This window comes from Amphiura filiformis, chromosome 15 (genome assembly GCF_039555335.1).
Source record: "Amphiura filiformis chromosome 15, Afil_fr2py, whole genome shotgun sequence".
In the NCBI taxonomy this organism is placed as follows: domain Eukaryota; kingdom Metazoa; phylum Echinodermata; class Ophiuroidea; order Amphilepidida; family Amphiuridae; genus Amphiura; species Amphiura filiformis.
Window position 1 is genome coordinate 644,970 of NC_092642.1, and position 15,049 is coordinate 660,018.

General features: G+C 41.0%; 1 protein-coding gene and 2 long non-coding RNA genes across 3 annotated transcripts; all 3 read right to left on the minus strand.

The window, feature by feature from the left end:
* Window positions 1-4: 4 nt before the first annotated feature.
* LOC140172097 (uncharacterized) lies at window positions 5-12,152 on the minus strand. Its single transcript, XR_011861664.1, has 3 exons — window positions 11,992-12,152; window positions 10,832-10,932; window positions 5-65 (listed from the first exon to the last, which is right to left on the minus strand). It is a non-coding gene; the product is annotated as an uncharacterized lncRNA (long non-coding RNA).
* LOC140171963 (uncharacterized) lies at window positions 1,381-8,376 on the minus strand. The gene is given in 4 exon segments (XM_072195311.1): window positions 1,381-1,566; window positions 1,910-2,832; window positions 2,835-4,783; window positions 4,936-8,376. Coding segments are annotated over 3 exon segments (5,880 nt in total). The 5' UTR covers window positions 8,136-8,376; the 3' UTR covers window positions 1,381-1,566; window positions 1,910-2,101.
* Window positions 12,153-13,671: 1,519 nt separating the features above from the next.
* LOC140172098 (uncharacterized) lies at window positions 13,672-14,907 on the minus strand. The gene is made up of 3 exons (XR_011861665.1): window positions 14,847-14,907; window positions 13,996-14,055; window positions 13,672-13,715 (listed from the first exon to the last, which is right to left on the minus strand). It is a non-coding gene; the product is annotated as an uncharacterized lncRNA (long non-coding RNA).
* Between the last annotated feature and the right edge of the window lie 142 nt (window positions 14,908-15,049).

Consider the following 15,049-nt stretch of genomic DNA (forward strand, 5'->3'; position numbering starts at 1 on the left):
GGAGTGCTTGTGTAAATCTTTTGCAATATGTGCTGCAAGGGCCTCTTCATATTTACTAGAAGACTCTGAAAACAAAAAGGAATTAGAGAAATATCCAAGTTGACGAAACTGAAGCTGTTGTGTATGGGGTTAGGGTCAGACCCCCCCACACACACACACACCCTTACTGGGCAGACCAATTCAATCTACCAGGGCAAATTCTAAAATATTAAAATGTAACAGGTGGAATGCGACTGACTAGCAACATTCGAGAATGTGGGCCAACTCCCGCATTCTCGAAGATTTCTAGTTAATCACATAACTAAACTTGAGAATGGCGATTAGATAATGACTCCAGTTACAAGATTAGGTTAAATGATGTTAATGAGACCCTCTTACAAAATGTTTATAATAAAGAACCAATTAACTTAAGTAGGTCCATCCCAGAAAAAAAAATACCACTTTTTCTTACCAAAACCATTCTAAGCATTTATGGCAATTTCGATGAAGTAAGTAAATAAGCCCAGGTGCCACTCAATTTCTTCCTTAAATCCAAGTTAATTCAAGTTCTATACTTTATCTACTTTATTTAACCCGTACAATGTAGATCAGACAGGTCAACTACGTGTATATCACTCTTAACGTGGGTCTACTTTTCTGCGTAGTAATAAAAGCCTAACAATTCCCGCCGATTACGAGCTGTGATCAGACTATAATTAAGATCTCTTAAAAGCATCAGAGCTACAACATGAGAATGGAATGGGTACAAAGCACTAGCTGCATCGATGTCCCATTTAGGAATGTTACTTGAAATCTAAGATGATCGATGTGTCAATGACAAAAGCTAGCAATAGCAGTAAGGACCAGTATACATTGTATAGGCAGATGGTTTTTTTCTACATTTGAGGGTAACCAAAATAATGTGTCAAAAGGGCTGTTTTATGTGAAAGAATAATAAAAACACGTGGCACATTTAGGGGTCTTCAAGAATCAATTTTCAAGCTATCTGAATCTAATTTAGGGGGCCATATTTTGGCTGGGATGTTCTTGGCGGAAACACCAGAACTTGTATAGGGGTTATTTTGAAAACAATTGGCCCTGCATGTGTGAACTATTATGGTTGACCTCCCCCAGCAACATGTTTTTGGACTATCGTTGCCGTTTTTGTTTCTCATACCAGCGATTTTCCACATAAGTGCCTTAGCTTTGTTGGGGCTTTATTTCTAAATGTTTTGTTTCAGTGCGGTAATTTAAAAAAACTTTAGAACTATATACTGCTTGTTAATGTTAGAAACATAAAATTATATACATCACTTGGATGAAAAAAAACACCATAAAGCAAAAAACAAATACTAGAAAAAAAGGTTCTTAGCAGGACTTTCTCGCTGCTTATTACGGCAGTGCCAGAACCGTAAGATGACGCAATTTAATGAGTAAAGGATTAGACGTTTCTTGGTATACAACAGAAGCTTGTTTATTGTTCGTAGTTATTTTCTCATTTCTTCAACAGTTTACACAAGGTAATCGCATACAAGTGAAGATATCGCAGAGACGCAAGACGCAATACAACTCACAAGCTCCGTGAAACTGTAAAATATAAAACAGTAACCCAGAACACAATTAGGTTAAGATCATAATAATGGGATACGCAAGCAAATCAATGGTAATATCAACGTATTAAATCACCTGGTAACCATAGTAACACCAATATACATGTACTTGTACTGTAAATCGCACCTGACACATTGTACAGTCTGTGGTTTAACCTTTTAAATAACTGACGTTGATAAGCTTTGATAACATCTCAAAACATGACACCATGATGCTACCTTTATAAACTATAGAATATGTATCCCATTAACTCTTCATTCATCATTGAACTCTATGTTAGCTCTTAATTAGTTCTTAACACTCTTACATGAACACTTACCACCTTTGGGAACCTTTACACCGCAAAAGTGGCACTTTAAGATTACGAAAACACTGACTAAATCAGCGCGTGTCAACATACGGGCGCAGACATCGTATCGGATAATTCGGATCCCTTTTCACCGATGAGCACCGACGCGACTTCCCTCACATACCTCCTCAAAATTAGCAACAACGTCCTTCGGGTAACAGGCTAATTTTCCTCATTCTCTGCTTGATCAGTACTCTCCAAGAGGAGAACGAGTTTGTGAATTGGACGTTCCAAGTAAGACTGGGGTTGGGAACGCTTGCCCTTAGAGTTCAACGCTTTGTTCCCGATAGCGAGTTTTACTTTGCGTACATGTCCGTCCTCTCCAGGATATACTTCAGCGACTCTTCCTAGCTGCCATCTGTTGCGCGGTACCGTTTCATCCTTTATGATCACGATATCTCCAGTTTGGAGGTCTCTCTTTGGCTTAACCCACTTTGGTCTGCTTTGTAGCGTTTGCAGGTACTCTCGTCGCCATCGTGACCAAAACTCGTTAGCAAGGTACTGGACTCGACGCCACCATTTCCGAAGATACATATCTTCGCGCTGGAACTCCCCTGGCGGTGGAAGAATAATCCGGGACTTCTGAGTTAGGAGGTGATTTGGAGTTAACGGTTCCAGTGACATAGGGTCATTCATGTTGTCGACCGTCAGTGGACGACTGTTAACAATGGCTGTAGCTTCACTCATGAAAGTCCTTAGCGACTCATCATCCAGATGGGTGCCCGCTTCACTCATCAATGAGGCAAGTATGTTGCGGACTGTCCGTATTTGGCGCTCCCAAACACCACCCATGTGACTGGCTGAAGGTACGTTCATGTTGAACTCAACGTAATCACATTTCTCTTTCAAGAGAAAGTTGCACACTCGCTGGGTGTCCATTTCGAGGCATGCCCTTTTAGTTCTGCCTCGGCACCCACAAAGTTGGTGCCTCTGTCTGATCGGAGTAGTCGTATGGGGCCTCTTATTGCAATGATGCGACGAAGGGCATTGATAAAGCTGTCTGTAGAAAGGGATGCAGATGTTTCTATATGGATTGCTCTGGATGCTAAACAAGTGAATAGCACACCATATCTTTTCAACTCCTTCCTTCCCTCTTTAATAAGGAATGGACCAAAATAGTCCACCGCACAGTAGGTGAATGGTGGTGCAGGCTCCAGTCTGTCGGTGGGAAGATCTGCCATTTTCTGCACCTGTGGCTTACTACGCAGACGTTTACACTTCACGCATCTGGAGATCACGTCTGACACTGCAGAGCTGCACCCGATGATCCAAAATCCATTGGATCTTATCTCATTTGTTGTCATTCCTCGCCCCTGATGCTCAATGCTGTCGTGGCAATGTCTAATCAGGAGCTCGGTTATGTGGTGTTTTCTTGGAAGAATGGCAGGATGCTTAATTTCCAATGGGAAATGTGCTCTTCTAAGCCTTCCACCGACTCGTATGATGCCATCTTCATCAAGATAGGGGTCTAGTCGGTACAGGCAGCTGGTTCCCTTGATGGCTTGGTTTCGCTTCCGAGCCTCATTCCTATTAGGAGTATTCTCGTTCACATGTAGACACTTCAGAATCTGGAGTTCTTCATTGAAACATTCCAGCTGCACCGATCTAATTATTTCAATCTCCGCTACTCGTAGGTCCTCTACCGTAGGTGATCGGTATTGAGGAATGGGAATCTTACTGGGGTCGCTATTACGACGTCTCATTGTAGCTTGACTCTTAAGATGAGCTTTGAACTTCAAACAGTTGGCCATAGCTCTCCTTGCTCTAGTCCAGGTAGAGAACCGCTCAAGTCGCTCTATCTCAAAGTGGTGTGAGCGCTTAGCATTCGTTGCAAATGCTATCCTCTTCACCTCTGGATCGTTCTTTGGAAGAGCCTGCTTATAATCATCTGCTTCGCCTGTAGGAGTCTTCTTCGACCACAGGAAGTCTGGTCCAGTCAGCCACTTTGATGTGGTTGTCAATTCTTGAGCACTGATGCCTCTTGATGCATCGTCGGCTGGATTTTCGTCTGTTTTGACGAATCGCCATTGCACTGGGTCAGTGGAATCTCGGATCTTTTGCACTCTATTCGCAACAAAAATGTGAAACCTGCGTGATTCATTGGCTATGTACCCAAGTACGACTTTGCTGTCCGTCCAAAAGATCTCCTGTATCTCTTGCTGATGTCTCAACTCCTTCTTCAACATAACACTAACTTTTACAGATACCACGGCAGCAGTCAATTCAAGTCGAGGAATTGTGGTAACCTTCAATGGGGCCACTCGGGCCTTGCCCATCACTAGGCTACAGTGAACTTGCTGCTTGTCATCTACTTGTCTGAGGTAGGAACACTGACCATATCCAACAGTACTGGCATCTGAGAAATGATGCAGCTCGATGGTCTGTACTAAACCAAAGTCCTTTGGTCGATAACATCGAGGTATGTTAAAGTTTGTACTTCCAAGAAGCAGAATACCTCTTCTCCATTTATCCCATTGTGTCTTCATCTCTTCTGGTATGGGATCGTCCCAATCACCATGGTGACACAGTTGTTGCAAAATCTGCTTGCCAGGCAACACTACTGGGGCAATGAGCCCTAAAGGGTCATAAACGGACATAATGGTAGATAGTATTCCACGTTTAGTGACTGGTTGGTCTTTCAGAGTAATTCGAAATTGAAATGAGTCCGATTCGATGCACCAGTGGACCCCCAGCGCCCGTTCAACGGGACCGCTGTCACGAAGGAGGTCCAGGTCTTGGATACCCTTGGCACGATCTTCTGCAGGAATCGCTGCCATCACTTCTTTCGAATTTGACATAAACTTGTGCAGTCTTAATCCTCCTTTAGCACAAATCAGTTTGGTACTGTGGATCAGATCAATTGCTTCCTTAGATGTAGGCACTGATGACAAGCCATCATCTACATAGAAATCTTGTCTGATAAAGTTGGCTGCCGCAGATCCATGTTCACCTTCGTTGTCGTCTGCCAGTCGTTTCAGGCCAAAGTTGGCGCAAGCAGGGAGGACACTGCTCCGAATAAGTGGACGTTCATTCTGAACTCCTTGGGTGGGGAATCACAGTTTCCATTTTCCCACCAGAGGAACCTGAGGTAGTCTTTATGCTCTGCAGCTACCCTGAACTGAAAGAACATCTGCTCCACGTCGCACATGAATGCAATCGGTTCTTGTCTAAACCTGCATAGCACGCCAACCAAAGCATTGGTGAGGTCTGGGCCTTGAAGGAGATTCTCGTTGAGGGATTCACCTTTGAACCTTGCACTGCAATCGAACACTACTCGAATCTTGTCTGGTTTCTTTGAGTGGTACACTCCATGGTGTGGTATGTACCACGCACTACCCTCTGCAGTTTCCAGTTCATGATCTGGTACAGGCTCTGCGAAGCCACTCTGAATGATGTTCTCCATGAAACCTATATAGTCATTCCGATACTTCGGGTCTCTCTCAAAGCGGCGTTTCAGGTGATGCAAACGATGACTTGCCTGCACCTTATTATTTGGCAGGTGAGGTTTGATCTCTTTAAAGGGAAGCGGCATCTGGTAGTGTTGGTCAGGCCTCTGTTCAATGCCTTCCTTGACTATCTTCAAGAACATTCGGTCTTCCTGGGAGAGTCCTCTGATCTCAGATTTCTGCTCACAAAAATCCAACTCCATCCACTGTGTCACTTGGAGGGGACTTATGCTTTCCTTAATAGAAGACCTGACAGCGACTTGTACCTGATTCTTATTTGTTGTGCGCAGCTGTGTTGGGACATGAGTGGTCACAACTCTATGGCTTACTCCTATGACATCGTCATGGCAGGTGTCCATCTCACTTGGGTCAATTATGCCAACAATTCCCCAACCTAGATCAGTTCGCTGGCCATATGGTTGATCTGCTGTTTCAGGTGGTATAACTTCACGGGGAGCCAAGGCACTGGAACAATTGTACCCAATCAGCAACCCAACTTCACAGTCCATCAGGTTTGGGATTTTAGTCACAATTTGATGTAAGTGGGGCCACTTCCTAGCCATGTCAGGAGTAGGGATGTGTGCCCGGTTAGCTGGCATGATATTTCTAGTATATGTGGCAGGGAGTGACAGTGTCAGCGTACTGTCATATGCCCTTACGTTCAGACCATCTACTCTTCTGCTATCTATCACTCGGTCTTTCTCAGACATGGTTGAAAGAGACAACTTCACGTTGCGCCCTTGGACTCCCAGATCATCGCAGACTTCATCAAGGATGAAAGTCGTGTCCGATTGGGAGTCCAATAGGGCATAGGCCAGAACCTCTGTGTCTGGCCTATGGCAGTGGGATACCCATACTGGCACAATCATGGAGGCCTTGCTGGTGTTGTTTGTTTCGCTGAGATGGCTTACCCCTGTGTGGGGAGTTGTGGACTCTGTGGGAGTTTCTTTCTGCTTCCACGACTTCTCTTCCGGCTTTTCACGGATGTCACCATGGAGCGATGTTGGATGCCTCTTGTGACAGCTCCCACATTCAAGCCGATCCTTACAACCTCTTGCCCTGTGGCCTTGCTGCAAACAACCAAAGCATAGGCCCTTTTCCTTGGCAAAGTCTTTCCTTTCTTTAAGTGCTTTCTTCAAGAAGATCCTGCACTTGTCAATATGGTGGCCTTTCTCACAAAGTAGGCAGGATTGAGCAAGGGTGGCTTCTGTTGAGAAGGATCTGGTAGGTTTCTGACTTTGGGCAGACTTTCCTCTGTGTTCGCTAGGGGTTAATTCCCTTAGCGCTGGCTGACAAGCAATCTTGGCTTCCTTTGCCACAAACTTAGCGAATTCACTCAATGGTGGAAACTTTCCATTTCCCTCTTTATAGGTGTGGACGATGCGCCCCCATCGGTGAATCAACCATTCTGGCAATTTGCTCACCAATTTACGGTTCTCGTGTATATCATCAAGTATTTTGAGTCCATCATTACCGCTCATTGCTGATTCACATTGGCGTAAGAAGTCTGCATACTTCCTCAATGCTATGCCATCACGAGAGGGTATTTTGTTCCACCCTTCCAACTTATTTCTGAATGCCGTGGCAATTACGAATGGGTCGCCATATCGTACCTTCAGTAGCTCCTTTGCTTCTTCATAAGCGTCTGCAGAAGTAAGAAGAAAATATCCTTCAACAGATTGTCTAGCTTCACCGCCCAAGTATTTCTTCAGATAGTAGAGTCTTTCAGGTGCTGGAATACGTTTCTGCTCTATAAGGGTATCGAAGGCAGCTTTCCAAGTTGGGTACTCCAGTGGCTTGCCCGTAAAGATACCCGGCTCTGGAGGTGGCAGCCGACTGAGGCTGACCTGCTCAGCAAAGGACTCCACTAAGCATTGAAGCTGATTTCTATCTTGGAGCTGGTCTTGGTTGTTCACTGGGAGTTGGTTGTACGTAACGCCAGTTGGAAGACCATTGACATGGGACTCTGATCTAGCATTTGTCCATGTACTTTGCGTTTGTGCATGTGACGAAGGCACCATGTATGGAAGTGTGATCACAGGCTTGAATTCTGTTCTGTTGGCATTCAATTGAGGAGGATTCAACACGGAAGAAGCCACATCTGGCTGCAACACATCATTGTTTGTTTTATATGTTGACATTTCCATGGGAGAATTTGCATGCTGAGGAGACGAGCGTAGCGCAGTGGATGAAACTACGCTTACAGCAGGACTATCATGTGAATGTAGGAGAGATTTCACATATTGTTCTGTGTAGTCTGTCTTTGAAGTTGCAGCATAGCCTGACAATGAACTACGCTTGCTTCCAAAGCTGCGAGAATCCTCTTCATCATGCTCAATTTCTCCAATGGCTTCCAGCCTCGCCTCTGCCATTTCTAATTCCTTAATGGTTTGCAGCTTTTCCAATTCAGCCTTCTTTTGCTCCAATTCCGCCTTTATTTTATACTCCATATCCATGTGCTTTAGTTTAGTCTTAAGGTCAGCTGCATCCAAAGCTGCATCTACCTTTCTGACTGAAATGTTGCTAGATTTCCTTGACTTTGACGACCTGGATGATCTGGTTCTACGAGAACTTGTTTCAGACGATTTGGATTCGGTTTCACAGTTTTCCATATCTTTGGATCGCTGGGTGATACGTAGCATCAATTGTTCTTCATTTGGAGAGCCTACACGTACCTCCCCGTCATCCATATCATCCCTTGGGTTTAAGCCAAGTGGACTGCTAGACTTGACCTTATCCATACTGTTCATAAATTACTAATATTTGAGCAAGTTTGTACTCGACAAGTTCAAATTATACTGTACACTATTATGTATGTTCACCTTTCCTGGACATGTATAACCTGACTTATAGTTGACTTACTTGACTGACTTACAGTTGACTTACTTCTGACTTACGTTTGACTTACAGTTGACTTACACAAGTAAATCACTTGACTAGCTTATGCTTGACTTACTTGACTGACTTAAACAAATAAGTCACTTGACTGACTTACACTTGACTTACTTGATTGACTTACACAAATAAATCACTTCAAATGGCAACAAAGGGTATTTCATGGACATACACCTATATGGTACCTGTACGCATAATAACCAAGTTCAAATGTCAAGCATGCAATGTCCTTAACGGGTCTACATAAACATATACAATGTAGATATATACAATACAACAGTATAACCCAATATGTACCTACACACATGCATGTGATAAACGAGTTCAAATGTCATGTACAAAATGTCTTTCAATAGTACAATTATAATACAAGTACCTGTGCATGTAACATCTCAGTGCAATACATGAATTCTCTGAACTGGTAGACAATTACCTTTGATGTAAACAACCAACACTTTGTATACGTGGGAACAATAACCTGAAATTTGGTTTACAATGTACACTTGATACGGTTTCTCACAAATAGAAATATTTTGTGTGGTATTCTACACACAAATGTGTCACAGTTTATAGTCCGCTGATAATAATAACACAGGGCTTCAAGGCACCACACATTAACATTTGGTAAACACAGTCATGCAGTTCACAATAAATTTCACAATTTGGGTCTGAATATTCAAATTTCCGAACTCTCATGAACGTGAACACAATGTCCTTTACCTTTATGGACAATAACAACCCTTTTTATACATGAACATGCACAACTGTATTTGCGTTTCAGAGTCATGGGTGAGAAATACATGTATCATAAATTCCACACTGGAGGAAGTATTGTCCTTTATGAACAATCATTTTCAATGTACATGTAGCATGTACGGTATAGAACAACCCCGGGAGAACAACCTTTCATTGAAAGCATCTTCAGGCAAAATATCAATATACAATGGTAACAAGTATATGCCTGTAATGTTAGTTTAGTAACGGTATTTCAAATTCAACCAATATTCAAGCTCAAATCAGTTGTCGCAGTTCTTTGACGTCGCAGAAACTCGTCGGATGCAATCTTGACTGACGCAACAGGTACAGTTCTTTGCAGTAATCGATGACTACTTTGGCTGTTGTAGTATTTCTTTCGCAGGTTGACAGTCCAGCAGAATAAGTCGCAATGATACGCACTTATTATTATATTATTCTGACCAAAAGGGGTTGACATGACTGTCTACATGAAGGGGAAAATTGCAAATTCACTTATTGTCAGTGCATACACAGCCCTGTTCCATTTACGCCACTAAAGCAGAATGTCACAATTAATGTTACTCGCGTGTTGTATCTTATACGTTTGGTACACTAACACGTAACAGGGTCAATCACAATTGTGTCGCAGCTTGGAAGGGTTTCGCAAATGTCGCATTGGTGTTGTCGCTCAAACATCAGCACCTTCGCAGGAAGTTGATTGATGTCGGGGGGGGGGGGGGTGAAGCTGTATTCCAAGTTGTAGACTGACAACCTCACACAAATCTGCTCTTTATTCTTTCCTCAATTGTCCTTGAGGGGGAAGAAATGCATGAATTGGTATCTTGGAATAGGCCTAAGGTAGTGAGCTATAGTGACTATAAACTCTAGCACAGCAATCGGTACGCAAAACTGTAGCTTGGGATTTCAACCGCAGGTTGCATACTGCAAATTGGCTATAAACAGAGTCAGTTTTCAGCGTGCGTTACTTTCAAGTTTATCGTAATGTCGTTCCGGGTAATGTTTACCTTCAAGGCTGAAGTCGCAGTTTCGATCCGGAGGTGTTTCACTATTACGGCAGTGCCAGAACCGTAAGATGACGCAATTTAATGAGTAAAGGATTAGACGTTTCTTGGTATACAACAGAAGCTTGTTTATTGTTCGTAGTTATTTTCTCATTTCTTCAACAGTTTACACAAGGTAATCGCATACAAGTGAAGATATCGCAGAGACGCAAGACGCAATACAACTCACAAGCTCCGTGAAACTGTAAAATATAAAACAGTAACCCAGAACACAATTAGGTTAAGATCATAATAATGGGATACGCAAGCAAATCAATGGTAATATCAACGTATTAAATCACCTGGTAACCATAGTAACACCAATATACATGTACTTGTACTGTAAATCGCACCTGACACATTGTACAGTCTGTGGTTTAACCTTTTAAATAACTGACGTTGATAAGCTTTGATAACATCTCAAAACATGACACCATGATGCTACCTTTATAAACTATAGAATATGTATCCCATTAACTCTTCATTCATCATTGAACTCTATGTTAGCTCTTAATTAGTTCTTAACACTCTTACATGAACACTTACCACCTTTGGGAACCTTTACACCGCAAAAGTGGCACTTTAAGATTACGAAAACACTGACTAAATCAGCGCGTGTCAACATACGGGCGCAGACATCGTATCGGATAATTCGGATCCCTTTTCACCGATGAGCACCGACGCGACTTCCCTCACACTGCTTATTACATCATTGTTTACCAAACAAAATACCCAAGCATTGCTATTTTGCTTACCACAGAGCTGGTTGACTTTCCAGTTTACCGACTGATCTATATCAATGCTACATGTATTGGAAGATTCGATACCATCGGTTATAGGCTCTCGGGGGTCAAATCTAAAAATGTATTAGTTGAACAAGACATTTAATTACCATTTTGAGAAATTCATTTAGAAGCACCTTATTAGAAATGAATGTATGACTGGTTCCTTGTACCTTCAATATAATATTCTAATCATGAACTATTTTCGATCTACATCATACTCCGTCCAAAATACAGACACTAGCAGGTCCTTGAATGTGTGCATGTATATATTAAAGGTTTAAATTAAACTGACATATCTCCGTACTTATTTCAACTGTACGAATTCAATAAGGGAGAGGATGAGCTTAGTAAAACAACACTTATTAATTTGGTATACCAGCTAATCCCATTGTTCTCTGAAAGGGAAATAGTTTGGAATGCTCTGAAAGGCTTGCTATATAATTTATTATGTTGCACTCGTCCAGTGGTGGGGACAATATCGAGAGCTTAGAGCCAGAAGCAGCTATGTCCATTTTTTTCTCTCAATTACATATTACTCACTTCGACAACAAATGTACGGTTAATTATACCCTCCATAATAAATGCAAGTGACTTTGGGGTATATGCATGGTCACTTGAACAGTCAGCTAGACGCAAGTGACCATGCATATACTCCAAGTCACTTACATTTTCTTATGGATGGTAGTATTAACCGTCCATTTGTTACCGAAATGAGTAACATGTAATTGGGAAAACAAATGTACATAGCTGCTTCTGGCTCTAAGCCAGCGATATGTTACTTTATCCTTTAGTTGATATTGGTCAAACACCACTTGGATAAAAATCCGTATTAACTGCGTACTACTCATTAATATACTGGCAGGTAATATTTCCCGTATTGCCTGTGTAGTGTGTAATCTAATACGCACGCGTCTAGGCAACATGACTCGTGAGATATCCTAAGACTCGCGCGCATATTTCACGCACGTCATTGCTGCGTTGTTAAAAAGCAAGATTATCAAACTAAATTCCTTCAGCAAAGTTTACGAACATGTCGTAAGATAATAGAATTCGTATTATAATATAGTATATAATACTACACTTTCACATACGTTTTAAGTATTTATTGCAATTTACAATGTATAGCCTACCTTTCTCCCATTAATCTTTTCTTGAGACTAGTTTTTCCAGCCCGTTCTTGTCCCACAAACATCAGCCGTGTTCTATACACTGCTTTCTTTCCAGCCTCTATTGCTATATTGTAGGCATCTACTGCAGCTGGTCCTATGGCCCTTATTTCATATGGGGTGACCTCTGCAATACGATGAAAGAAAAACTCGATAGTTAGCATATGTGCTTACTATCATCAAGCGCTTTTGAAGACATGAAATTGTACCCTAGTCCGGCCCTTTACCAACTGATCTAATGGGGTTGAGACACACATGTGCAGGTTTACTTGTTCGCATATAACTATGTGTATCGATATTGGCTTATAACCCTTTACACTTTTGTGAATGGGGGTCTTTTTACGGTATTGAACACTTGTAGTAATCTAGTGTGTCCCAAAATGGTTGTATGGAGGGAAATGTTATTCATTAACTAAAATAACAGATGATTGATTATTAAGTTTAAGCTGCAGAGTAGAATAATGAAAATATAGGGAAATATGCAAACAAGCTCTTTAATATTGATAAATATGCAAATAACATGACACAAAACTATACAGAACATCAGGCCACCGTATACTATACCATACCAAGTTTGAAGTTGCTCGATTATTGAGTTTAAGCTGCAGACTAGATTTGCACTGGATATGTAGGTAAAATAGGCAAATAAGCTCATTGATATTCATAAATATACAAATATGATGACACACAGCACATCAGGCTACCATTATATACTATCACCATACCAGGTTTGAAGTTGATCGGTTATTGCGTTGGAGCTACAGAGTGGATTAATAAATTTGCATCTACTCGGATAGTCAGCCAACCAAACAAACAAACAATTGAACAGCCAAACAACCATTTTGGCCATAACATAAGCCCCCACATACGTGTGGGGCCAAAAATAAAAACAAAATCTCAACTAATTATTGTTCTTACATGACTTACTAAAAGTAGTAGCTAATAAGCGATGATTAGGTCAAATACAATACCTGTTTGTGTGGTTTCATCCTTGTTACTCCCCAAACCTCGCAATCTACTCATGAAACCCTTGCTTAATTTTTGGAGTCCAGTAAATCGAGTGGCTGAAAAAAGTGAAGAGCATTTTATGAACTTCAATATGATATACATGTATCACTTTTTTAAAGGACATAGATATTGCTCGGACAACATCTTATCATTGGCAAGCTAATATTATGAGAACAATGAAAATGACTCATTTTTTGAGAAAATAAGTGGTTTAAAATTGATATTCCATAAAAACCAACAACTGTAAGCGGTGAGATCCTTCGAACGAGACAGATTTGACCTAGACACTATTGTCATGTCATGAAATGAAGTGTGCCACTTTTGAGAGAATGGACTGCCAACACACTCAATGCACAGAACGTATACTGTTTTTGTTATCAGAAAAAACTCATCAAGTATTACAAATGTAATGGTTTTTACACATATGGATAAAATCAGGCCGCTTCTTTATTACATTAGTAAATTGTGATATTACAATTCATATGTATATGAACTTGATGAGAAATATTTGGACTAAACAATAAAATATATTTTAGATTAATGTTACCGTACGAGCTTAGAATTTTACAAATTACACCTCACTCACAAAGCAATAATCTGATAATCAACAAAGAATTAAACGATAACTTAAAGGTGGTCTAACCTAGTTCTGCTACCTTTACAGGACTTGATGACTGTTCCTGAAAGAAAAGACAACTATGTAGTATGCATAAATTGTAACAACATAATACACTGTGCATAATGTTTTAGTTATGTATACGAGCAATGCTTTTGGTTTGTGGTTTTGTCTATTCTATAATGAAGTCCAAGATTTGATTGACTGTTCAATTCACCGGACAACTATAAACTGAAATGATCATAAACATTATCGCACCTCCATTGCGAATGGCAGATATTGTGTTTCCAGATTACCAGTTGTTTGACTCATTTTTCATAGCCCACAAGTATTTAAAGACTTACTTTTTGATGGTTCAGTAAATCCTGTTTTGTCTTAATATCCCTTGCTAGTGTGATAAAGGCCTGGAATGTGAAAGTATAACAATTAAAGGTAACAATTTATTTTTGCTTTTTGAAACATTCTCTTAAATAAGACTCTGCTCATTTCATTGAACACAGCTATCAGGATTGCATTATTTTTGGGTGGAAACAGCATATTGCGCATATAATAAAGATCATATTTACATGCAACATAAATCAAAACATGTGGTTACAGGTTGACCAAAAAATCAAATGAAATCGATTAATTCAGAGCACCCTAGCTCGGTTCTGCACCCCTCCAAGCGGTGAATGTCAATATTGTTGCGCCCTTGACACACAATTCAACATAAATAGTCATTTGAAAGATTTTTAAAACCAAAATTCAACTTGATAATAAACCAACAGTCCATAATCGACCTTCAGTCAGCGGCACTAGCTCTAAAGTTCAGCGTGTTCTACGTTAGCTTTGCGTTACTTGGTGCCTGTGTTTATACGTCATACGCGTTCAAAGTGTACGTACACACAAGAAACAACGCTAAGCCAACGAAGCACATGCTGAACTTCACTCCGGGTGCCGGAGCCCGAAGGTAGATTGCGGTATTTGTGCAACAAAGCGCACACAATTGTTTCAGGAATTGGGAGGATTGGTGCCTTTCTGTATCCTTGAAACCATAGTACGCCACGACCCCAAGCTAAACCACTGTACACATACACATGGTCTCATTTAAAGGTTACACTTGCCGTTATTTTGGTGAATGCCATGAATGTACGTTGTTATTTGGTGGTGATATTACTAATTGTAATACATGGCCTACATGTCAATTTTTACTTACTTCTTCCACATTTATGTTATCTTTGACACTTGTCTCCATAAACTTAATTCCGTGTTCATTGAAATAAGAATGTAATGGCCGATTTGTTAACAATAGATTGAGATTCCTTTCTAACCACGCGCGTCCGCACATTGGCCCCTGCCTTTTCCGTTTCCGCCAGGTGTTCTGCCATTCGCTTGCCGAACTTTCTTGCCGTTTCTCCT